General features: G+C 43.4%; 5 protein-coding genes across 7 annotated transcripts; 2 read left to right on the top strand and 3 right to left on the bottom strand.

Annotated features, from left to right (window-relative positions):
* The first annotated feature begins 2,491 nt into the window (after window positions 1-2,491).
* Window positions 2,492-4,783, top strand: LOC102702708 (50S ribosomal protein HLP, mitochondrial-like). The gene is made up of 4 exons (XM_006664144.3): window positions 2,492-2,589; window positions 2,901-2,971; window positions 3,659-3,762; window positions 4,215-4,783. The coding sequence occupies exons 2-4, from the start codon at window positions 2,938-2,940 to the stop codon at window positions 4,587-4,589; spliced, it is 513 nt and encodes a 170-aa protein (XP_006664207.1). The 5' UTR covers window positions 2,492-2,589; window positions 2,901-2,937; the 3' UTR covers window positions 4,590-4,783.
* Window positions 4,784-8,831: 4,048 nt separating this feature from the next.
* Window positions 8,832-13,635, top strand: LOC102717952 (kinesin-like protein KIN-14R). 2 transcript variants are annotated; one of them, XM_040529326.1, is made up of 15 exons: window positions 8,832-8,870; window positions 8,982-9,107; window positions 9,231-9,556; window positions 9,635-9,830; window positions 10,048-10,124; window positions 10,236-10,335; window positions 10,444-10,551; window positions 10,642-10,818; window positions 10,901-11,186; window positions 11,258-11,419; window positions 11,510-11,725; window positions 11,825-11,862; window positions 11,943-12,106; window positions 12,188-12,313; window positions 12,468-13,635. In XM_040529326.1, the coding sequence occupies exons 2-15, from the start codon at window positions 9,047-9,049 to the stop codon at window positions 13,341-13,343; spliced, it is 2,913 nt and encodes a 970-aa protein (XP_040385260.1). In that variant the 5' UTR covers window positions 8,832-8,870; window positions 8,982-9,046; the 3' UTR covers window positions 13,344-13,635. The 2 variants fall into 2 exon arrangements, with proteins under 2 accessions (XP_040385260.1, XP_040385259.1); XM_040529325.1 differs by having other exon boundaries at window positions 10,048-10,335.
* A 414-nt stretch (window positions 13,636-14,049) lies between these two features.
* LOC102717672 (p21-activated protein kinase-interacting protein 1-like) lies at window positions 14,050-16,096 on the bottom strand. Of its 2 annotated transcripts, none has more exons than XM_040529327.1 (3): window positions 15,316-16,096; window positions 14,677-14,965; window positions 14,050-14,064 (listed from the first exon to the last, which is right to left on the bottom strand). In XM_040529327.1, coding segments are annotated over exons 1-3 (999 nt in total). In that variant the 5' UTR covers window positions 16,024-16,096; the 3' UTR covers window positions 14,050-14,062. The 2 variants fall into 2 exon arrangements, with proteins under 2 accessions (XP_040385261.1, XP_015698370.2); XM_015842884.2 differs by having other exon boundaries at window positions 14,677-14,968; window positions 15,316-16,095.
* Window positions 16,097-17,597: 1,501 nt separating this feature from the next.
* Window positions 17,598-20,389, bottom strand: LOC102702428 (protein DETOXIFICATION 41). Its single transcript, XM_006664143.2, has 9 exons — window positions 20,161-20,389; window positions 19,741-20,093; window positions 19,102-19,646; window positions 18,936-19,022; window positions 18,759-18,815; window positions 18,445-18,683; window positions 18,225-18,343; window positions 18,048-18,134; window positions 17,598-17,956 (listed from the first exon to the last, which is right to left on the bottom strand). The coding sequence occupies exons 2-9, from the start codon at window positions 20,029-20,031 to the stop codon at window positions 17,879-17,881; spliced, it is 1,503 nt and encodes a 500-aa protein (XP_006664206.1). The 5' UTR covers window positions 20,032-20,093; window positions 20,161-20,389; the 3' UTR covers window positions 17,598-17,878.
* Window positions 20,390-21,226: 837 nt separating this feature from the next.
* LOC102702148 (pentatricopeptide repeat-containing protein At1g09900) lies at window positions 21,227-23,683 on the bottom strand. The gene has a single exon (XM_006664142.3). The coding sequence runs from the start codon at window positions 23,657-23,659 to the stop codon at window positions 21,479-21,481; it is 2,181 nt and encodes a 726-aa protein (XP_006664205.1). The 5' UTR covers window positions 23,660-23,683; the 3' UTR covers window positions 21,227-21,478.
* Between the last annotated feature and the right edge of the window lie 1,891 nt (window positions 23,684-25,574).

Raw genomic sequence — 25,574 nt, 5'->3', positions numbered from 1 at the left:
AAACAGGTGCTGGCATGGTGCTAAAGTAGCGCTATTGCAGATAACAGGTCACGAGTTTGAGTCTCCAGTCTAATGCGTGCACCAAAATAATTTTTCCCTGTATCAGCACGAATCTTGAAGCAAATTCGACGGCTGGAAAAAATTCAAATATCGTCCTCCCACATTTTCTGTCGCATGAAATTTAGCGGATCCGTTTGCTTACTCCTTTGTAAAATTCTCGATCAATTCAATTGTGCGCACGTACGTGTTCTTCTTGCTTTTAATTTGGTCTCAGGAATCTGGACAGTAAAATTCATTCAGAGGACTGAACTGAGATCGACGAATCAACGACGATGTGATCGATGCAAAAATATGTACAATAATTAAATGTCCTGATCGATGAATCATTATTGGTTTGGTGTACTTTCCTGCGAATCGAAGCATACTGATTTGGGAATGTGGTTGATCCCCAATTGGTTGCAATGTTCATCTCGATCAAAAAAAAGAAAAGGCCAAACAAAAAACTGAACAGGTTAGACTCCGGAGCATTCTACTGGTAATATTATCGAATGACTCTGATTAATTGTACTACCAACACTAATAGGTACAATATAAATTTAAATGGATAATATCGTTTTTTTACTGTGATCTTTATGGCAAATAAAACAAAATTACAAAATATTGCTACCTCCGTTTCATATTGTAAGTCTTTTTAACTTTGCCTAAATTCATTGATGGATAAATGTATATACTTTATATATGTGTCTAAATTCATTAGCATCTATATGAATCTAGGTAATGCTAGAAAGACTTACGTTGTGAAACGGAGAGAGCACTAATCAATTAATTAACAAAGTACAGTACTCTATTTAATCAATGGCTGAGATTAGTATAATATTAACAGTAGAATGCACTGAAGAGGGACCAAAACTGAACTAATGTTTTTTTTTGAAAAAAAATTCTAATTATATTGGACGAATCGTCCTTACATTCGTGCTTGCATTCATGAGCCCAAAGCTTGTAGCTTTTGTGGAGTGTAGTTGTAGCATGCGTGCATCCTCTCGATCGGCAAGAAAAATAATTAATCTACTTCACTACGTGCATGATAGCTCGTATTATATAGTATCAGCCTTTAATTTTATCGGTTCTTGCAAAAGCTTAGCATACTTAAAAGATAGGAGCACACCTGCATCTTGGCTAATCCATGCACTGATATGATGCTATCCGGCCCCAATTTCCTTATTTGTCATTAGATGTTAATATAAAGTTTTCATATAGATGTATTATTTGGCTGGTGATTGAAATCCTTATGAGAAGTTTTCATATATAATGCCCTTCGGATCAGAGGAATGGGATGTTCAAATTGATATGAGTTTCTATGCCTCATTTCATAGGAAAAATAAGCATGAGATTAAATATTACTACTTCCGTTTTATATTGTAAGACTTTATAGTATTGTCTAAATTTATCAATTAATGAATGTATATAATTTATATATATGTTTAGATTTATTAGTATACATATAAATCTAGACAATACTAAAAAGTCTTATATTGTGAAATGAAGGGAATATATATTTATTTTCCTTTGAGAAGTACGATATGCGCTCTCTTTCACGGTCTCTCTAAAACAAACAATTTCAAAATTCCTAATTCTTAAAATCATGTAGGCATATTCTATAGCATGGCATTTTAATCCTGTCTCTTTTGACTTGTTTCTACGTTTGTAGAATCCTTCGGATGAACCTGTGATGGATACTAATTAATTAATTAACAAAACAATAATGTCTTCAACCAAGGCATCATGAGAGAGCCGTGACATATCTCTCCAGCTCCCAAAGTGGTTAATTAATTTTTTACACTACTAATCATAGCTAAGAGAGAGCACTATATCCAAAGTATTCCGTAAAAATGATCTTAGGATCAGCACGAGCTGCATGTATTGGTAGTTTGGTACACACTACTCATATCATATCGCTACTGATCGATTAATTGGAAAGCCCAACGGCGACAAATCAAAGGGATCATCATTTTGTTTTCTTTAATAAAAAACTAAACGACATATTTATAAATAAAAAATAAATTATAAATAAAACTTATATATATTTTAGTGATATAAAATCAAATACTAAAAATAAACTAGAGTAAAAACTTTAAAATAAATTTTAAATTTTAAATTTAAATTTTAGTTTATAAACGTCGACAGAAACGCAAAAGAGAGGCAAGAGAGATCCCATCCAGCACACGGCTCACATTTGTTTGCTTGCAAGGCTGCAAGTGGGGGGTGCCGGTACACGTGTCAGTCTCCCGTTGGCCCCCGTCCCGGGACACGTTTCGCCGCGTGGGGACACCTGTTACGCGAGAAAGCGATAGCCTGTGGGCCGGCGGCCCATCGCCGTCGCTCCTCTTGCCATCTCGCGCGGGGCCCATCAGGCCCAACTACATGGATGGCTCTGCTCTTCGGCCCGGCCCAAGCCGGAGGGCTCTCTTCTCTCCCCCGCTTTTGCCGTCGCCTCCGCCGCCCGCCCGCCCGCCGCCGCCGTGATTTCCCGTCTCGCTGGTCGCCTCGCCGCGCCTCGCCACCTTGCCGGCGTCAGCGACTCAGATCAAGGTGAGCCTGTTACTTTGGGCCTTCTCGTATCGAGTGGCTTCTTTCTAGGGCTCTTTGCTTCCTGCTCCTTGCTCTTTTTTTTTGGATTTGGGGTGCGGGCCGTGTGTTGCTCGAGCTGATGCAAATTCCCAGGGCGATGCTCTGTGCAGCAATGCGGCGGAGCAGAGTCCAATCCTCGCGGGTGGGATTTCATTTCCTGCTTCATGGTCGCGAGATTGGTTCAGGGAATCGGGTTCTTCCCGGTTCGGTTCTACCTGCTTCTAGCATTCGATCCTGATGTGAGGGTTTATGCACCAATTTTCGCCTTGCAGGAGACCTCAGGCAAAGAGCAGGACTGCAGGACAGGAGATGGCAGCGTTTCTGAGGTCAAGGTGTTCCTCAGGTATTGTTGATACGAGTGCATCAGAGCTTCCATTTGTAGATGTTTCTCAGCTCTCAACTATTTTGCAAATGCCTAGTTTAAAGCATCTCACTTGAGGCAGTGAACATGTCCGATTCCTGCAAAGTTATAATGTACATGTATCTGTTTTTAGCACCCTCGTATTTCCACTTTTGTTTATGTTTATAAGTCAAATTTTGAATTTTTATCCTTAGATTTGGAGTTGATTTTGATGTTTTTCATCGTAATTATTTTCGGTCTTGGCTTTTTGTTCGCCAAGAATGCGTGTATAAAAGTTCTATTCACAAATTATTTTTTATTTGCAAATATATCGTTTGGTTTTTTTCTCTAAAAAGGCCAAACAATCACTCCCTATATATTGTGCTTCTGTTCACAGACAATACGACTGCTAGCGATAGGTGTTTGTTGGACCTTAACCGATTTAGATTGCTGTAGCCTAAACCAACCAATTCTTGTCACTTTTTGGGATGCGATCTGGTGATAAATGATTCTATTCTTAGCATTTAAACATATGCCAAATTAAAAATTGGTGACGCTGAGTGGATGCAACTGATGCTCTTTAACTATAAGAAAACAGTATCTTATACGGTACAAGCACTCTTGTGGTGCCGTGGTATGATGCTGATCTAAATTCTCATATTGCACATGGTTGTTCTTCACCTTTTTTAGCTGGGCGTACATTGATGGGAGGCCTTGGGAACAATCTATTTGGAGCTGCTAACTCAACTGTTGAGACTGTGTCAAGACCATCTCATTGTGATCCTATCTATCAGGTATCACTTCTATCTAGCAGATACATTTTGACATCAATTATGGCAACTTGAAAACTCTAAAATTGATTAATGGACAAATATCTTTTTGTTCACTAGTGAACCCATGACCCAGTAGATTAGCATGTTATTTGACTATGGTATGGTTTTGCTTGATATAATTGAATACCTTGTGTATTCTTTATTCTTTTAGGACCTAGGTCCGGGCATTGCTCAGTCTTCAAACTAGATTATTTGGCAGTTTGGACTCTATCTTAGTATCGTACACGTTTTTTTTTTTTTTTTGTCACACTCACTCTTCAGGAGGAATTTGTTTTAAAATAAATTTTCTGTGCCCTGCTATCTCGTGCGAAGATAACATGATTGTTTCGGGGGGCCGGCATTTGTAATGCTTTGTAGTTTTCTCATCATGACCGTTTTACATGTTACAACTCGTGTTCTCGTTCTGGTTTCAGCAAATCAGAACATTCATCCAGATGAGAACCAACCTCAAGGTGGTGGACAACTCTGGCGCCAAGCGCGTTATGTGCATCCAGTCCTTGAGAGGGAAGAAAGGAGCGAGGCTTGGGGACACTATAATTGGATCTGTCAAGGAAGCGCAGCCTCGTGGTAAGGTGAAGAAAGGAGATGTGGTCTACGGAGTGGTCGTCCGTGCTGCTATGAAGCGAGGGCGCAACGATGGAAGTGAGATCCAGTTCGATGACAATGCGATAGTCCTTGTGAACAACAAAGGAGAGCTGATTGGCACTCGTGTCTTTGGGCCTGTTCCCCACGAACTCAGGAAAAAGAAACACCTGAAGATCCTGGCGTTGGCTGAGCACATAGTTTGATAGTTTTCAGATATTCATGTACCTGGCAATCTACCTGTTAGTTCTGCAGAATGAAATGAACATGGGGTTTTTCCTTTAAACTGTGTTGGCAATAATGTACCCTAGAAAAATAAATGAACTAATTGCTATGTAGTCAGTCCTTGACAAATTATGTAGTACTACCATTTGACCTTGGTATTATTGCTTTAGTTCCATCCCGATGGTGAACCTGCATTGCTTATGTACTGTTGTTAAAACCTGAAATATGTTTTTCTGATCTAAAAAGTTTCAGTTCATGTGTGGTATTATGTTCCTATTTCCTTCATTTTATATTGGAAGAATTTCTAGTCTTGTCTAGATCATTCATTGATTTATATATAGTTTATATGTGCTGTCTAGATTCATTACTATTCATATGAATTAATAGAAGTTTAGAAAGTCTTTCATTTTGAAACAGAGTAAAACAGAGGAAGTGCCATTTATCTTGGTCAGACATGCATAAGTCTTCATTTCACCACATATTTATCTTTGCTTCTGCTTTAACCTTTAATCTCCCAAGCAGAAAAGGAGTACTTGGAGAGTTGGAGGCATGCAGAGAGCGTGAGTATCATGATTTGAAGTTATGCACTCACGACTTCACCACCACACGACCATAATACTGCAGGTGTTTCCCTGAGTGTGTCGGTCTTTTTATTTTTTCTGTTTATACCTGTAGGCTAAAATTTAAATTTTCAACCTTAAATTTAGAGTTAATTTAGTGTTTTTTTTACATTTTAGATCATTACAAACACGTATATAAAAAAACTTATTTACAAATTACTTTTTATTTACAAAAATATCATTTCGTTTATTCCTCCCATAAGCCAAGAGATGAGCACCTGTAATTTGGTGTTGCCAATTTTGTCATGGGTCAGAGTCATTCCTTCCTATAATTAAGCAGAACCTATATACGATAATGCTTTCACCTTGTTTCTCTCCTCATCTCAAACTCAAACTCAAACTGCACCCGACAAAATATGATCACTATTGCATGAGAGAGAGACAACCTTGCATGGGCCTTGGCGACGATGGAGGCAGACGCGCCGTCGACGGAGGTGTCGCCGTCGTCGCCGCCGCCGCGCGGGGGGGCGGGGCGGCGGTCGAGGGCCGGGAGCCGGAGCAGCAGCATCGGCAGCGGGACTAGCGGGGGCGGGGGCGGGAGCGGCAGCAACAGCATTGAGTACATCAGCCTCCGCGACGTGCTGGTGGAAGGCGGCGGGGGCGGCGGCGGCGGAGGCTTCGGCTTCGGCGGCGGCTTTGGCAGCGGAGGCGGCGCCTGGGGAGGAGGGAGCTGGCGCGAGTACTCGTGCAACGACATCCACGACTTCGACGCGTCCAACATCGGGATCCGGAACCAGCTGCTGAAGCACGCCGCGTCGGCGTACCTGCAGTCGGCCGTCGTCGTGCCGCCGCGGGACCAGGGCTGCCTCGCCCGCCTCTGGCGCTACGTCCAGCTGAGCGCCCGCGGCGGCGGCGGCGGCCGGGGGCGCGGCCGCGTGCTCATGCGGGCGTGCTCGTGGCAGGGGTGCGTCGACGACCCCGCCGAGCTCTGCGCCGCCTTCATCGCGCGCTCGGCGCGGCGCATCGCCGCGTTCCTCGCCGGCTTCTGGGCCTAGCCGCGCCGCCGCCGCCGCTCGCCGTCCTTGTCAAGTATATTAGGAGAGGAAGACACAAAAAAAGTATTAAATTTATAAAACAAAAACAAATAACAAGAGAAATAACCCAAATAAATGGTATATATAGCACCGTTGATTAATTAACTAATTTACCAGGCCTTTGATTTCTTTTTTGTTTCTTCATGCGTATTTTTGTTTTCCTTTTTTATATGTTAGAGAAAGCTGGCAAGTATAACTTAATTAGATTGATCAAAAATTCAAAATCCAGCCGTATGGGTGTAATTTTGCTATTAATGTGTAATCTCTGTATATGTTTTTGAAGGGGGTAATCTCTATATATGTAAAGCTGTTGTTGCTTTGTACTAGTAACGTAGCATCAAGGAATTTTTTTGAGCACGTTCAATTAACTAGGATGACAGTAGAATTCTCTCCTAGGGCCTACGTGGTTTGGATGAATTCTATGGTGAAATGTAGGACTGAGAAAACGACGGAATATTGAAAATAACACAAGATATTGATACATATGTAAGCATAAAATAGAGAAAAACATGGAAAAAGCACGAATGGTCGTTTAATTGGACCGTGGGAAAAACATGTAAATTTAAGTTGGTAAAAAATTCTTCTAGAATTATCATCCTATGAAATCCTTATGTTTTCTCTTCAAATCAAAGAAGAACTAAATTTCTTCTTAGTCTCCACGTCTTATACTCATATTTACACGGCAACACGTTCATGAAATATCCAAGTGTGTATATGACACTTGATTGGTCTCATCGTAAAATACATGTTTATCTTTTTCTTATACTTATAAATCAAATTTTAAATTTTTAACCTTAAATTTAAACTTGACTTTAGTTTTTTTTTCATCGTAGTTCTACTTTTTAGTCATTGCTTTTGGATTATTTATATATTGTTGTTTTGTTTGTAAATATATCATTTCGTATTTTTCTCTTAAAACAGAAACAATGACCACCATAAACTCGACGCTTCTAAAAACAGCTTTCAAAAATCAATCTAGATATTTGGGTGGGTGTCTAGAATTAAATCCGGAAGGAGTATAGCATTCCCAAGATCTGTGAAACAAGTAGATAGACCTTTTGGGCGTGTTCGGCCGAGTTAGATATTTAACTCTTTTTTTCCACACGCACGCTTCTGAACAGTTAAACAGTGTATTTTTTTAATAGGAAAGTTGTTTTAAAAGATCATATTAATCTATTTTATATTTTTTAATAATTAATTAATTATGTAATAATCTATTACTACGTTTTACGTTTTCCGCGTCGGATAATTAACCCACATCCCCCTTCAAATGAACGCAGCCTTGGTATTGAAACTAACTTTTTGTATTCCACATGTTCCACGAGACATTATTTTTAGCCTACCTGACATACATCTAACAAGGCTATAAAAACTAGAATACACTTCATTTGTTTCAAACCCAATCAATTTGTCTCGTGCATTTTCAAATCCCAATGTGTTAGTCTCTTATTTTACCAAACTCAAAATGTAATATTTTTTAAAACAAAACAAAGTCTCTTGGGACTAGAACAAATAAAAGAAAATAAAAATAAAGTATTTTAGGATGGAGACGGTAACAAAGAGACATTATAATCTTGATCCACAACTCAGGTTTACCGGAGAAGAGAGATGAAACCTTTGACTAGCACGGTTTTCGACCGATAAATGGTCTATTTCGTGAAAAAGTAAGTTACTTTAACAAATTACATAAATCTATTTTAAAGCTTTAAATAATTAATATTTAAGTTAAATATATCCTAATTACATTTCTCGTTTTGTGCGCAGAAAAAAAAAAGCTCGAGCCGTTGGGCTGAATCTAACGCAGCCGAAGCCGCCGCCATAGTGATTTGATTTCAAACAGAAAGGACATGGGCGATGAATGAAAATCATGACAATACATCGCCTACGTTTGAGCAAGTTTAATGGTATAGTCAATTAATAGCTCAAATTCATACAATAGTTATTTACAAAATATTAGTACATGATCTCGCGTATTGGTGTCCGTGTACAGCTAGTTACAAATTAGTAGTCAATTTCTCTTTTCTCTTCCTTCTTATCTATTTAAAATATACTTATAGCGGGTTTATAGCCTGCTATTGTGCCTCCTCTTACACTGTGTGTCTGTCTCTCTACACACTACAGTACAGAGCAAGACGAGACAAAAATCCACTTTTTATTTCTCCTCTTAATTATTCCCAGCTCGGCGCATCCGGACCGTCCATCCAAACCCAACGTGTCTAATAATAATCTAGTAAACCCTAATCTAATCATCCCCCTCCTTGGATAACCGCACGCACGCATTTCGAATTCGAAATAAAATCCCCCCAAAAAAAACTGCAACGGTCGGCTCCTCGTCTCATCGCCCTCCTCCGATTCCTCGCCCTCGCCGTCGCCGCCGTTCTTCTCCTCGTCGCGCCTCGACTCGCGGGCGGGCGATTCGAGATCTCTGGGGTCGCAGATTCGCCTTCCTTTGGGCTTTGGTTTCGGAGGGGTTTGGCGCGGGAGGAGGAGGTGGAGGTGGAGGTTGGATTTGGCGGGGGTGGGTGGGTTTAGGGAAGGGTGTGGATGGAGGAGGAGGGGAGCGGGAGAGGGGATCCCGGCACGGCCCAAGGCTCCGGTGGCCGGATAGGTATGTGGCTGGGATTGGCGTGCGCCGCCGCCCCGTCGGCGCGTGAGCTTGTTGGGTTTGGGTTTTGATTTGGTTTGGTTTGGTTTTGTTGCTGACCTGACCACCGCGCAGCGGGGGATGCCTCGCCGGGGGCGGAGGCGGCGGCGACGTCGGCGTCGGTTAGGAAGACGGTGAAGATGTCAGAGACCTGCGACTTCATCCCCTACGGTGACGACGACGACGGCGGCGGCAGCGAAGGTGCGGTCGCCCATGTTTCAGATCTCGAATCGGCCCATGCTCTGAATTCTGCTCTGCGTGGAACTGGAGTAGTATTTTATCTGAAATTCTGTTGCTGTGCGTGCGTGGGTGGGGGGTGATCAGAGGATTCTTCGGCGCTGCCGCCGGCCGACAGCGCCGGCTCGTCGGACGTCCCGTGCGACGGCGGGATGCACGACACGCCCGATTACATCAGGAGGGGCGCCGCCAGGAACAGGATCGCGCCGCTCGAGCTCTTCTCGGCCCCGTCGCCGCAGGACCCGCCTCCTCCGGCCAATGGCGATGCCGGCTTAGATGCCTCCAACGATGGCGTGGCCGAGTCGGAGGTCGGTCCGGAAGGCATCTCTCCCGTCATAGGCGCAGGTGGAGCGCTGGACACCGCCATGGGTCCTCAAAGCGTGCACGAAACACTGCACGCCGAGGAGAATGAGGTAATTCTTAGATAAATTGGTAAGAAACAAGTCGGTGCTGTTCTTGGTGCGTAATGCAAGATACTGTCTTTGTTGCAGGGGAAGTGTAGTTGCTGTGGCCAGCTCAAGCAGGAGTACTCTCTGCTTCTGAGGGAGAAGGAAGAGTGCAGGAGAGTTTTGGAGGACTTGATGAGGGAGAACGAGCTCAAGAGCAAGGAATGCCACGAGGCTCAGGCGTCCCTGCACGAGCTGAGAATGGAACTGATGCGAAAGTCGATGCATGTCGGCTCATTGGGTAAGAACTCAGAATTTGTGTGGCCAATTTCTATGCTAGTAGCGACGAATTAAGTTCTTCTGTGATTGGAGAAATGAATAGTTGAACAAGAAAATGTCAGATCAACGTTCTGTAGGAATTTGCTATTTGTGTAACCGAAAATTATCTAGTTGTTTAAATATTCCATCCAACAAAGTCAGCATGCTTGCTGAATGCCAACTTTATTTTCTTCATGCAGCATTTGCTGTGGAGGGACAAGTAAAAGAGAAGAGTCGCTGGTGTCTGTTGTTGAATGATTTGAGCGAGAAATTTAAGGTAACTGGTTCATTATTCAAATTTTGTTTCCTATGCACAAATAGTATAATTGTGTGGGAAGTCAAAGCACCACATCTTATTTTATTTTATTTTATTCATAAAAAACTACAGGCGTTGAAGACAGAGCACCAGAATTTACTACAAGAATCGGTAGAGTGCAAAAAGTTTGTGGCAGATGCTACGCAAATGACTATGACAATCCGACAATATGGTATAAATGTGGCACCTGAACCAGTTATACACTCCTTTATTAGGTTGTTGCTTTGATATGTTTATCCACTTCCTAGACTTGACAACACTAATACCTTCAATGGAACAGTGAGCCAATATGCAAGTTTGGAGTGCGAGTTTAAGGACCTCAAAGATAAGTTCACTGAGGAGACAAAGGAACGCAAAGATCTTTACAACAAGCTTATAGAGCTCAAAGGTTTCCTGCTTATTCTGTTGTTAGTGTGATTTATTGGTACTGCAAAAAATGGTGATAACAAAAACTTACTTTTGCGTATGTATTGCTCAGGTAATATAAGAGTGTTTTGCCGTTGTCGGCCATTAAATGGTGAAGAAATAGAAGAAGGAGCTTCAATGGCAGTTGATTTTGAATCTGTGAAAGATGGCGAGATCATTGTTAGAGGGCATGTATCTTCGAAAAAGGTTTTCAAATTTGATTCTGTCTTCAGCCCTGAAGAGGATCAAGGTAAATCACTTCATAACTACAGTTTATAAACTTGTATTCCTGCTCAAGTTTTTAACAATGTAACATTCTCCAATTGCTACAGAAAAGGTTTTTGAGAAAACTGCGCCTTTTGCAACTTCAGTGTTGGATGGGTACAATGTCTGCATATTTGCTTATGGACAAACAGGGACGGGTAAAACATTTACAATGGAAGGAATTGAAGGTGCTCGAGGTGTTAACTACAGGACTTTAGAAGAACTCTTTCGAATTATCAAAGAAAGACAAGGCCTTTTCCAATATGAGATTACTGTCAGCGTTTTGGAAGTGTACAATGAACAGATTCACGATTTGCTTCTGACAGGGACTCAGCCAGGTGCAACAACAAAAAGGTATGTTACTGGTGAATTATAACATATCATCAACATTCAAGAATCAATATGTCATGGTACTTCCTTCACAGGCTAGAAGTAAGGCAGGTTGCAGAAGGAGTTCATCATGTACCAGGACTTGTTGAAGCACGCGTGAATAATATGAATGAGGCCTGGGAGGTCCTGCAAACTGGAAGCAAAGCTAGAGTTGTTGGTTCAACGAATGCTAATGAGCATAGCAGCCGATCACACTGGTCAGCCCCTTCAATTCCTAGACACATTTTTGCCGTTTAAGTTGAAATTGTAAATTTCAAAATCCTAACCTCTTTAATGTTGTATTTCAGTATGCATTGTGTGATGGTCAGAGGAGAAAACCTGATGAATGGGGAACAAACCAAAAGTAAATTGTGGTTAATTGACCTTGCCGGGAGTGAGCGGGTGGCAAAGACAGATGCCCAAGGAGAACGGCTGAAAGAAGCTCAGAATATTAACAAGTCCCTTTCTGCGCTTGGAGATGTTATATCTGCTCTTGCAACCAAGAGCCAGCATATACCTTTCAGGTTGCAAATTACTGCCCCTTAACTCTTAAGTATTGATTTTTCTCTAGTTGTGTCATAAAAGCACGGTGCTCACCAGCATTTATTGTCTTGAATTAACAGGAACTCAAAGCTAACACACTTGCTGCAGGATTCGCTAAGTATGTACACAATTTTCTCACGATGGTAGGATTTAGATCTATTCTTTAGTTTTGAGTAATAATGTGTGCAACCAAAACAGGTGGAGACTCCAAGACTTTGATGTTTGTTCAGATCAGCCCAAATGAGAATGATGTGGGTGAAACTCTTTGCTCGCTCAACTTTGCGAGCAGAGTGCGGGGAATAGAGCTTGGACAGGCAAGGAAACAAGTTGATGTTGGTGAACTGTCAAGATATAAACTGATGGTACAGTACTGCTATGTCAATATATGCTTTTAGTAAGATTTAAGTTTCCGTTTTTGTAAACTGTACTGCTGGTTCTGCTAGGCTGGGAGAGCCAAACAGGATAGTAAGAACAAAGATGCTCAGATTAAGAGCATGGAAGAAACAATTCAATCCCTTGAAGCAAAGAACAAGGCTAAAGACCTACTCACTATGAATCTCCAAGAGAAGGTACTTCAAGCATCTTGATTGCGCCAGCTTACTTCCTGAACATGTTTTTGCTGCATGAAAATCATAATCACCATTGGTTTCTAAAAGACATGTTGCTTTGATACTTGCATGAATGAAGAATTAGCATGCTTACAGTTATTCTCATTATATCTAGATCAAAGAGTTGGAAGCACAGCTACTGGTTGAAAGGAAGATAGCAAGGCAGCATGTCGACAACAAGATCGCCCAAGATCACCTGCACCAGCATCAGCAAAGCATGAAACTAGAGAGCTCGCCGTACCTGACGAGGAGCCCCATGGCAGAGAGGAACCTCAACTCCGCAGCAGAGAAACCGGCGTTGCACAAAGACCTCGGGATCGCGAGGCAGATGTTTTCCGACAGCAACACGGACACCTACAGCATCAACCAGCTGATGTCCATGTCATCGGAGAAGGAGAACAACCCTGACGGCGGCGCCGGCCAGCTGCAGGCCAGAAGAATCTCCCTGTGTGATGGAGCTTCAGCTTACCCGTTGCCTAACAAGGCAAGAAGGGTCTCGCTGTGCGGCGGAGCTCAGCAGCAGCAGCCGGCGGCTGCTCCCCGCCGGGGCTCGCTGATCCCGCTGCCGCGGCGCAACTCGCTGATGCTGCCTCTACCCACGGCAGCCAAGCCTGCAGCTGCGGCGGCGGCGGCGGCGGCGGTGGCGGGGCTGCCTCTCGACATGATCACGGAGCAGTGCTCCTCACCGCCGGTGAGCTCTCCCCCGGTAATCACCCGCAACGACAGCAGGGGCGGAGGCGGCGGCCGGAGCAAGAGGATCATCAACAGCATCTTGCGGCGTAGCCTGCAGAAGAAAGTGATCATCAGGCCGCCGCTAATGGCGGCGCAGTCAGGGAGGAAGGCCGGCGCCGGCGTGGGTGCCACCGGCGGTGGTGGTGGAGGGATGACGAGAGCGCGGAGAGTGCCGGCGAGCGGCGGCCGGGGAGGAGTGCAGCACAACAGGGACAAGGAGAGAGGGTGGAACAACGGGACCAGCCTCAGGCAACTCTAGCTTCTGACGATGCATCCATTGTCATTGTCAGCTCGGCAAAATGTGAGATCACTGAGACTTGTAGATTGGTAGTGGTTCAGGTGTTCATAGCTTTGTGGTGTGCTTGAGTTCTCGCGTATTTTGTGAGAGAACTCTTCGGTTTGTTTCTTGTGTGTGTTCATAGTTTGATGATTGGATTGGTTGATCTGACTGCCAGATCTTGATTGCCGGAGAGTGTTTGATCTGGCGGTCAGATCTCTATTTACCAGTTTGTTTCCTCAGGTTTACGGAATAATTAACATTTTGTCACTCTTAAAAATGACACTAATATATTTGTCACTTAAAAATGACACTAATATATTTGTCACTGGGCCCATAGACACATGAGGACCCACGTGTTATAGACAACGGAGGACAAATATGTTATGTGCCAATGTGAATGAAGAAAAAGAATCGAAATTCACGATTAGGTCAAGAAAAAAATTGATGAAAACTGGTGATACAACAGAACCACGTGATTGCCTTAAGCATTAAGCTGTTTAGCCAAGCTATGTTGATGTTTTATAACTGATGACTATCACGCATTTCCCATAATTCCCATACATTCAGCTTCTCGGTGTGTTTCTCCAACACAAATATGTTATAGGGACTAGACTAAACTAAAGATTACAAAATTGGTGCTACGGCCTCACTTCAACAGTTTAGCTCCAGATCTGCTTCATTTTTGCTTTATCCGTAACTCCTGCAAATTTCAAGAGACACATCAAGTGCCAGCAAATTATATATTAGATCAGAGTTATTTTGAAAAGCAAAAACAAATTTAACAAGTGAACAGAAGATAAAAGTGCTGGATTTGTTAAACAAAATACATCACGGGTATTATTTTAGATAGATAAAATACATCAGATAGACAGTTAGGGAGCATTTTAAGGTGAGAATAGAACGCAATGCCAGTGTTTGAGGAAAAGGAATGAATTTAACTATTTAAGCAGGATTAGTGAGAAGTGTACGTACTAGCAAACAACTGTTCCTTGACAAATAAATTGTTATTAACAAAAATTTAGTAACCATAGTAATAACAAATTATCCCAGAGAAAGCCAGGTTGCTTATCTATCTCAATAAATGAAGATACTACATATAAGGCTAACATATGTACTCTTTACTGAAAGAACCAATGAAACAATAGATTAAGGTAAATGAACAGAAAAGAATGTCATTTTACTGAAGCAGCAACTCAAGAAAAACAGGTGAAATAACATCATGGATAGTTCTTTCCTATGAAACTAATAGATATTATTTATTTAATGAAAGTTGAATATATGTTATTGATGGATGAAAGTTCCGCGAGCTTACACTTCAATGATGATCCAGCAAGACAAGTCAGCCTTGCTTTCGTGTTAGCCTCTGCTAATGGAGTAGGCTTCTGGTTTGCCATCATCCGAGCATCCCAGATCCTTATTATACCATCTGATGAGGCCGAAGCAATTAGGTTGCACACTTCAGATCCATCATTCTTGTCATCAAAGACAACAATCCCTTTTACACGAGTTGAATGAGCACCCTCAATACGTGATGTAACCTTGCCGCTGGAAAGATCCCAAGCAGCAATACCGCGTTCCTCACCTCCAGTGTAAAGTACTCCCTTCTAACAAATGAATCATGAACAAACGTTCAGTATGCAGAAGTCAGCATCACATACTCGCTCATATTCATTAAAATTCAACAGCCTGAGTACTATCATATAAAGCATCTGCAGATTCTTTTTACCTCATGCATTAAGGCAAATTTTAACTAGATAGCTAAAAACATAACAAGAAGCTCTACATGATAACTAATTCACCACATTGAGAGTAACAATATAAGCGAGCAAAGTGAATTTCAACAATTGCTCAGCACCTACGCCGCAAACTAGCATAAATCCCTAAACATTTAGGGTTAATTTATATGGATGTGAGTAGGTTTATATGGATGTGAGTGGTAATAGTGTAATACCTTAGCGGACGCGAAGGCGAGCACCCTTTTGCCGCAATCAATCTCATGGATGATCCTAGCGTCCTCAGAGTCGTGCACGGTCACCTTCTCCTCGGCGGCCATCACGAATCGGTCACCACCGGCGCCATCCTCCGCGTAGGCGACCGCCGTGGCCGGCCGCTCGAGGCGGCACGAGAAGCTGCGGCGCCCACGGACGAGGTTGAGCATCGCGAGGCCACCCGAGCGGCCGACGGCGAGCGCGACCCGCCCCGTGGGGTGCACGGCGAGGCCGTCGGCGGGCTCGTGGCGCGCCGAGAAGACGCGGATCGAGGCGAGGAGCGCGAAGCCGTCGGCGTCGTAGAGGTGGAGCAGGCCGTCGTCGGAGGCGGCGAGGAGGTTGCGCGGGACGGGGCCGCGGGAGTAGAAGGCGACCGCGGAGACGGCCGCCGAGGGGTCGAGGAGCGGGCCGAGGTCGGCGGCGGCGGGGAGGTCGTAGAGGCGGACGGTGTCGTCGGACCCGCCCGACGCCGCGAGCCCCGCCCGGGGCGCCGCCGCGACGCAGCGGATGGGCCCCGCGTGGGCCGGGTAGGAGAAGAGCGGCGCGAGGGACAGGGTTTCCGACGAGGAGGCAGAGGCGGAGGCGGAGGCGGAGGCGGAGGCGGAGGATGCTAGGCTTTTGAGGGAGAAGCCCCAGATGAAGCGCTCGTAGGAGCCGGCGACGAGCGCCATTGGAACGAGCACGCCGCCGCCGCCGCCGCCGCCGGTGTAAGGGCTGCTGGGTTGGGTTGGGGGAGCGAAGAGGAGCGGAGACGAAGGGTTTGGGGCTTTCGTGTGTCGGGGGAGGCTGTCATGTGGGGCCGGGCTGACTATAGGAACATGGACCGACAAGTGGGCCCAGCTTAGGCTCCAATTCAAGCCTTGTTTAGTTAAATTTTTTTTTCAAAAAACATCACATCGAATTTTTGGACACCTGAATAAAGCATTAAATATAGATGAATCAAAAAACTAATTGCACAGCTACGAAAGAAATGTTGAGACGAATCTTTTGAGCCTAATTAGTCAATGATTAGTCATAAGTGCTACAGTAACCAATATGTGCTAATGACGGATTAATTAAGCTCAAAAAATTCGTCTCGCAGTTTCCAGGCTAGCAGTGAAATTCGTTTTTTTATTCGTATCCGAATACCACTTCTAACATTCGGTCAAATATTTGACGTAACACTTCTCCCAAAAATTTTCTCAATCTAAACACCCCTTCGTTCCAACACTTTCAGTGACTCTAAAATTTCCACGGCCTTCAATCCAATTTGCTTATCTGCCTGTTTTTGTTAGATTGTGCATCTTTTTATTATATTAGCATGTTTTCTAAATAGCTAAACATTGAGTCTTTTATTAAAAACTTCTACAATTTACAGATGTCTGGCTTTGATCCTGAACATCGAAGTGAGAATATATTTCTCGGGCACATAATGCAAGTTAGCATTCTCTAAAATTTCGACGACCTTCGATCACCCGTTTCGATCAGTAGTTTTATTACATTGCGCCTCTTTTCTACTAGATGGATACGCCACGCGTTGCTGTGAAAAAACTGTGGAATAATATAACAGATATGAATTCTAAAGAAATTTCTTACCTATCATATGATTTTTTCATTTGTTTATATATTTTCTGTCTTTATTAATTATCCATAAGTTATAAATGGTTGGGTGGTATGATGTGCCTTTTGGAGAAAAAGATGTAATTTACACTTTTGATAAATCATCTAAAGGCTAAAAATAATTGAGGTGATGTGAAGAGATGTAATTTATACTCTTAATATATCATTCTAAGGCTAAAAATAATTAAGATGATATGACTTAATTTACATACTCGATGTATCATCCTAATACTAAAAACAATTGAGGTGATATGGCTTTAAGAGATAAAAGAGAATGACAATAACTTTATAGAAAATAGGGATTAGCATGTTTTTCCAATAAACAAACGGTATATATTAACTACATCCATTTTTTAAATTTATAATAATTAAAACTCTATTAATCATATGCTAATAAGACGCTCCATTTTGCATGATCGCAGACTCAATCTAAGTGTGTAATGCAATTCTATCGGTCGCCGCACATGATTTGGGAATTGGGAATGCTAGTCATGAAAACCTATTTTTATGGAGCAATAACAGTGTGCAGTCCGTGTGTACCCTTCAGCGTATAGGCACAAACAAAATTTAAATTTTAAAACATAATTTTAAAATTAATTGTAAGGTTTTTTTATCATAGTAATGACATGCATACCTAATTGTACTACCCACAATTTCTATTCCTGAGAAGTTGTTTCGCTTATTCTAATAAATGAACGAACCTATGACGTCGCACATATTATAGTTGTACGAAATTAAACCATTTTTTCCGTCTACCGATCGTGATACTACAAGAGAATTGTCCAGAATCTGAAAACTAATTGCAACAAACTGAAAATTAAAAAGCTAAAGAACACAGGAAATCCTTGCATGGCCACACCGAGCTTCCATATCAGTCCCGTTATGGCCGTCTTCAGCTCCATTCGCAGGGAGGCACAGCAGAGCAGATCACTCGATGCCGTCGACGATGGGAACCGTGCCATCATCCACGGCGGTTTGCCGCAGTCGCCGAATCGCCTTGGCCACCTGTCAAGAGCAGCACATCACCATGAGCACTGCCACAGTGGATCAAAGAAGCTTCCATGGAAACCACAAAGGAGTGAACTGAAGAGCCCACCTCATTGTCCCAGTTAGTCCTGGCTGTGATAATGATCAAAGCTACCGTCTGCACAGAGACCCCTATGATCAATCCCCACCAGATCCCCTGAGTAACATAATCAAGATGTCGTTAGTTCAATTTCATGCAGTCTCTCTGTGAAAACTGTAACAAGAGTAAAGTAGCAGTGGTAGTTACAGCTGCTCCCAGACTCGTTTTGTATCCTAGGACACATCCAATTGGCAGACCAATCAGGTAGTAGGCACCAACATTGACATAGGCAACCACCACTTGCCATCCACTGCCGACGGCGACTCCTGCAAATGATATCAGGGCAATTCTTCACTTATAAAATGATATCCTACTTGTCAGCCAACACATGCAAAAGTATGAGGCGTATCTGCAATGTGAAATGCACCTGACAGGATTGGCTGAATTCCATTCAAGAAGATGCTGATAGCTAGCAATGGTGTCAGAGTAATGACAGCCTCGATCACGGTGGTGCTGCTCGTGTAGAGTGTGCTCAGTGGATACCTCAGAACTATGACTACAACTGTAGCCAGAATGCTGAAGGCGACGCTTGCTGTGATAACCACAATGACCGAGAACCGTGCTACATTTGGATGGCCCGCTCCAAGCTCATTGCCAACACGAATACTGCATAATAAGTTCATGCAAATGTTTGAATAATGAAGGGGATTTAGAAGTCTTATCCCTTTCATCTGCACTCACCTGGCCGCATAGCTCAGACCAAGCATGATTTGGAAGTCCCAGTTCCAGTAATTGATGCTGACATGAGTCAAAAGACATACTGATGTGAGCTATATATGTGAACACCACAATAATGTATAAGCAAATATTTGAAACTGCAAGACGAATGAGTATCACGAGGAAAACTGGTTGGACTACCAGATAGAGAGAGAATCAAGTGCAGTCTCTGGGTCGGGGAGGAAGCCAGTAAGAAGGACAAATCCTTGCACATACCAAATCTCCAACCTGACCGAGAACACAATAAGACAGGGCATAAACTAGCAAGAAACTATGGCTCATAGCTCAACATAAGTCGATCACTCACGCTAGCATGACGGCTGACGCGAAGGCGAGCTTGGCGTATCCCCATAGCCCCCTCAACGCGAGCACAGACAGTCCAGTCCACGTCTCCTTACATGCTGGAGTCCAGACCATGAACCCCCACGTCAATGCCACGAGCACCCACCAGGAGAAGCTCAGCGTCAACGCCGCGCCGAGGAGCCCGAACCCGAGCACGAACACGGCCACCCACGAGATGAGGACGTGGAAGATCAGCACGGCCAGCGTGATGTACGCCACGGGGTTGACGATGTTCTGGGCCTGCAAGAACCTCTGCATCGGGCAGAAGAGCGCGAATGCGAGCAGCTGCGGCACCAAACCACGAGCATACAGCTGCCCCTCCGCCGCCACGTCCGCGGCCTGCCCGATGAGCAGCAGGAAAGGGCCGGCGTACCAGTAGAGGAAGGCGATGACGACGGCCGTCGCGAACTGGAGCACCAGCGCCCTCTGGCACACGATGCCCATGGCCCTGTACTTCCTGGCGCCGTACGCCTGGCCGCACACCGTCTGCACCGCGCTCGCCATGCCAATCTGCAGCATTGCATGCAAGCAGCATGCACATCATAATGCTTTTACACGCCAAGCAGCCAGAATGCAAGAAATCAACGTTCAGGTAGTTGATTACCATGATGCCATAGGCTAGGCCCTGAATGCCAATGTTGGTGATGGAGGCGCCAGCAAGCTGAAGCTCGCCGAGGTGGCCGACGAACATCTGGGTGACGAGGCTGAGGGTGAAGCTCAAGAGCGTGATGAGGATGGACGCCCACGAGATGCGCCACAGGTTGCCGGCTTCCCATGCCGCCAGCCGCGACAGAACGTTCCATGGCAGGTGTTCCCGGCGCAGCAGCTCCTCTGATGCGGCCGATGATTCATCAACGTCCAGCAATGGCGACAGTGCGCTGCTACTTTCCTCCATTGTCTCCTCTCCTTAAGTGCTTTGCTCAATATACTCCACAATGGACCAATGCATTTATAGACCTGCAAAGATTCATAGCTCTTTTGAGTTTTGAATAGCAGCTAACAAACCTTCAAGTGCCAGACCTACCAGTCTATTCGCTGCTGTGAATGACTTGGTTGCTGTGAAGTCAGGTGCCACGCCTTGCCAGATTGTGTAGGGTGTCCACCTTCATCTGCTCCTCTGCTTTACTGTGACCATCTATCTCTGATTCTTTGTTCTAAAAGTTCGTTTCTTCAATCTTCATCTCCTGATCGTCTGCATCCCTAAACCCTTCCCCGCTGTTCCTTTCCCCTCCCTTACTCCATGACCCTGTCCTCTGTATTTAATGCTCTTCTCCTCTGAATATTAAACTAATGTCTAGTTAAATGATTATATACATATCTAGTTGTTGATCTGCGTGTTAATATTGTTGCAAAGTTTACTTTTGCTAGTGGCAGATTACAAATATGCAAGTATTCCTTCAAAAAAAAAAATGCAAGTATGCATGTGTAGTTGTGTTTTAGTTACAGATTAATATATTTAAGTACGCATGTGTATTGTGTGGTGTGCTGATGGTAGATTAGTATAATACTCTAGGGTATAAATGTTAGTACTTGCTGCGTTGATCTGCTATTTTTGTTTACTAATTGCTAGTTCAGTTGTATATTTTATATCAGTGGGTTGTTTTACGCAACAGCCAAGATGACAAGTTCAGTTGCAGCCTCTAATGCTAATTATGAGATCCAAAACGGAGGCCGGGAAATTCAAAGGATCCGGTTTGGCAGTATGGCTATTGGACAGTTATTGGAAATAGAGACTTTGTGACATGCAATCTTTGTGGAAAGGTTATTAAAGGTAGGGCTACAAGGCTGAAGCAACATCTTGCAGGTGGCTATTCAGATATATTAGTTTGTAGCAAAACTACCAAAGCACTCATGCAACAAATGCATGATCAGTTGAACAAGAACAAAAGATGCTGACCAATAATCTTGGAAGAGGAAGAAGGGGGAGAAGAGGTGGAGGGTCTAGCAGATCAAAATGCAACCACATCCTCTCTTGCGCCAGTTGTACCTTCTTATGCGACAATAGCAAAAAGGAGGGAAACCTATAATTTCAAGGCTCCAGCCACAAAAACATGCCAAGCCAAAGGAAACCAAGAAAGTTGCTGCTATAATATAGAAAAACACCTGAAGAGATTGTGTATGAGCACCGTTCAGGTACTGAGGCATGACCGAACATAGATAACTAGGAAGCTGACAGTTCAGGAGAGGTGAATTGAAAGCCTGAATTGCATTCAGATTTCAGAAGCAAAAGAACGAGCTTTCCAGCATTTAGTATGATGCCTCTGGCTCTGACCATCACAATTGCTTGTTTTATAATCTTAAACATCTTATCAAGAAAAACAATTAGTTACATATGTTGTAAATCAATTGCTATCTTGTCTTACTGGTTTCAGAAGACCTCTTTCAGCAAACTTAACCATGAGTTTTCTGGGAGCTGGTTTGTTTTTCTCTGAGGCCAGCTGATTGTCAACTTTTTGGCATAATTTAACATCAGGAATTAAATTTCTCCGGAACATACGACAAGCCACATTGTATGACTGAAGTGCGAGGCCTCTATTAAGAAAACTCTCCATCAGAATGTGGCATGTCTGAGCATCTCTCACTGAAGTGGTTCTCAGTATCTTGTGGAGGAGACTATAAGCCTCATTAAGTTTACCAAATGCACATAGCTTCTCAATAACCTGATTGTATGCACTCTTCAACTCTTGTCTTGCTAACATTTTATCCAGTAGATTGAGCAAGTCTTCCACATTGCCCTTCTCACAATACCTATGTATCACTGTCCTGTATGTAACAGGTGTAGGGAGTAAACCTCTATTGAGCATTTTCTCTACAAGCCCTGTGGCTTCTTTTAATCTGCCTTCCTTTCCCAAAGCATCAACAACAACAGTGTAAGTTACAACATCAGGATGCCTGTTGCTCAGATACATGTCATCCAGCAAAGAGAGTGCCGATTCCAAATCACCCTGCCGAGAAAATCCATGAATCACAGTAGTGAAATTAACAACATTAATTGTACAGCCTTTGCTCTGGCACTGTTCCATGAAGTCTTTAGCCTCTGCTGGCTTTCCTTCCTTGCATAGAGCATGGATCAATAAGTTAATCTCCACTGTTGTAAGGAAGAAACCCTTCTGCAACATCTGCACTACCACATCACATGATTCCTTTAGTTTCCCTTCTCTTCTAAATCCATGCATCACAACGCTGTATGTTATATCACTTGGAGTCCACCACTCCTCTTCACTTTTATTTAGCAATTCCCAGGCCTCTGAAGTTTTCCCAACTTTGCAGAGCCCATTTAACAGAGAAGTATGTGTGACTGTGTTTGGCTTGCAATCATTCTTGTACATATGCTTCATCATCTTTCTTGCTTGATCGAGTTCACCGATGCGACAAAATCCATCAACAACAGCACTGTATGTCACAACATCAGGACGACAGCCCTTTGAGATCATCTCACCTATAATCTCCTTCGCCGCCGACATCCTCCCATTCAAGCAAAATGAGTGCACAATTGCACTATATCCAACCTCGTCCACTCGGAATCTTTTTCCCTCTGATTCCCTCAAGAATTCCAATGCCTCATCTGCATGGCCATGCTTTGCGAGCACGTGGATGAGCATATTATAAGTGACCTGATCAGGAAATAGACCCGCATCATTCCTCATCCTTTGAAGCAAACCTCGGATCTCCTCCACCCTCTTCTCCTTGCACAAGAAGCTCATCACTGTATAGTAGGTAATCTTATCAGGAGGGCACCCATTTTGCAGCATTACATTGATCATCTCAAGTGCATCAACAACCCGCCGAGCGCCACATAAACCCTTGATAAGGCAATTGTATGTGACTACGTCTGGCTCAACCCCAACACGGCACATCCGTTCAGAGAAGTCAAGCGCCTTGTCCACACGCCCAGCCACCACAAGGACATTCACTGCCATGTTGCATATCGATATGTCAGGCGCGCACCCATCCTTCTGCATGAGCTGGAGCACGCGCATGGCAGAGCGGAGCTTCCCAGCACGGCTGTACGAGAGCATGAGCTGCGCAAACTGCTGGGGTCCCCGCCGCACACCACGACGTATCATGAGGCGCATGACGCGGCGGGCGGGGTCATGGAGCCTGGTGTGGCTGAGCAGGCTCAGCATTTCGTCGAACACCTCCGGGGCGTGGCGGTAGCGCCACTGGCGGTCGGCCCAGCGGAAGAACTCGAACGCGCGGCGGACGTCCTCCCGCGCCTGCGCGCGGAGCACGGCGCGGACCTGGGGCGGCGACATCACGCGGAGGAGGTGGCGGAGCTGGGCCTCCAGCTTCGGGCTCCACGACTCGCGGAGCTCGAGCAGCCTGCAGGTGTCGCGCACGAGCCGGCTCCTCGACTCCTCCGCGAGGTCATCGTCACGGGAAGCCTCTCGTCCAGCGGATACGGAGGAGATAGGCTCGCCGGCGGCGGGCGAGGACGTGGCTGTGCTGCAGAAGCGGCGGGGCTGCAGGAGGAGAGGGCGATGCAACAGGAGCAAGGGGCTCTTGGTTAGGTGCCTAGGCATGACGCACGGTCCTCCCCGGACAGGCAAGTGTTTGGTGGCTATGAGCGTGACAGGCAATGGCGGGAGAATGTGCCGCCGCCGGCGTCGGCGGCGGCGAGGGGAGCGTCAGTGCGAGCCGGCGAAAGCTGGTGCGGTAAGACGTCAGGTCAGTCCCCATAGCCTTTTTATATTTTTTTTAATTGACGCCTTTAACGACCGTTCGTCTTATAAAAAATTAAATATACTAAATATGTAAAATTATAAATTATTATTAAGATTACTTTAATAATAAATAAAACTATAAAACAATTAATAATTATATAATTTTTTAATAAAACGAATGGTCCAAAGTTAATCAAAAATTAATGATGCTTATTAAAAAAAGGAGGAGTATAAATTTAGAGTCGATTATATTATCTTATGGTAAGCCATGGAGATAATACGAATTTATAAAATATGTATTGTGCACATATAGATGTTTCAAAGGAAAAATATTGAGTCTGTGCTAATCATATATGTGGTTATTTTATTGGTAGGTAAACTTTTTATTAATGATCAAGAAATATAATGAGATACCAAGTATTTATTGGGAACAATATTAACACGCTCCAAGTATCACCTCTATATTGACGAGATATCCATATATAACATACATAATCCTAGTCAATTGCTCTTGCTGCTCCTGCCATGATGTGCTTGTTGCCTTGGATGTGTACCCTAGTGTAGGGTGCACTACATGGTCATGTGTTTTAGCTGAGACCTAAAAGACGTGTATGATGTGATGTCTTCAAGAAGGTTAAGGCACCGGGAAAAGAATAACGCTTAATTGATCATATGATCATAATACCTGCATGAAAAGAAAAACGAAAAATGCTAAAATATCCATATATGACACACATAATCCTAGTCAATTGCTCTTGCTGCTCCTGCCATGATATGCTTCTTGCCTTAGATGTGCACCCTAGTGTAGGGTGTACTACATGGTCATGGTCATGTGTTTTAGTTGAGACTTAAAAACGTGTATGATGTGATGTCTTTAAAAAGGTTAAGGCACTATGAAAAGAACAACGCTCAATTGATCATATGATCATAATACCTTGCAAAGCCAACACATGAAAAGAAAAACGAAAAATGCTAAAATATAATATACAACACATGTTGTGGGGACAAGACTACTTTTTTTCACTAGTAGCAACCGCTCAATTTGTTACTTTGTTAGATTTTTTCATTTTTATAAATTATAAATTTATCTTTTTATCAAAATTGAGATATTTTAATGCATCATTTATATTTTAAATATTAGTTATTATCGATAAGGTACCAGCTGGTATTGCTCTGGTATCGGATAGTACCAGCGAGTATCATGTTTGTTACCTTAGGATATTGTATAATAGCATCCCATCTATCCTGATAATAGTATATTTTTGTTAGAATGTGTTATAATTTGGCATGGTTAAGTATAAGACATTATATGGTGTTAGCATCTGATAAACAATAAAAAGTTTTTGCTATTAGCTTTTGCATTTTTATTTCTTGGGGCTTATTGTCAATACTTCAACTGTGAATATTAGTAGATCGAAACGCCACACTGTTTGAAAGTGAAAAATGAGTACATACGAGTGCCACACCGTACAGTAACTACACCCGCTAAATCCATAATCCATCAATTAAAAACATAGCCTTTTCTTCCGGAGTAAGAATTTGGACACATCACATGTCTAAATTCGGTAGTAAAAATAGTAATACTTAGAGATGTATGGATTATTTTAGTTATTTAAATACATTGTAAAAGGTCATGTTAAAATAGAACTTCGCAAGAACCGCCTATTGAAGAGAGCCTTTATAATTCACTTTTTTAAAGAACAATAGAAAAAAACATGTAAAATGACATATTCTTTTAAGTCTCAAATAATATAAAAAAACTCATAAAACTAAA

The sequence above is a fragment of the Oryza brachyantha genome, chromosome 12 (genome assembly GCF_000231095.2).
Source record: "Oryza brachyantha chromosome 12, ObraRS2, whole genome shotgun sequence".
Taxonomy (NCBI): Eukaryota; Viridiplantae; Streptophyta; class Magnoliopsida; order Poales; family Poaceae; genus Oryza; species Oryza brachyantha.
This window is presented reverse-complemented; position numbering and strand designations above follow the sequence as displayed.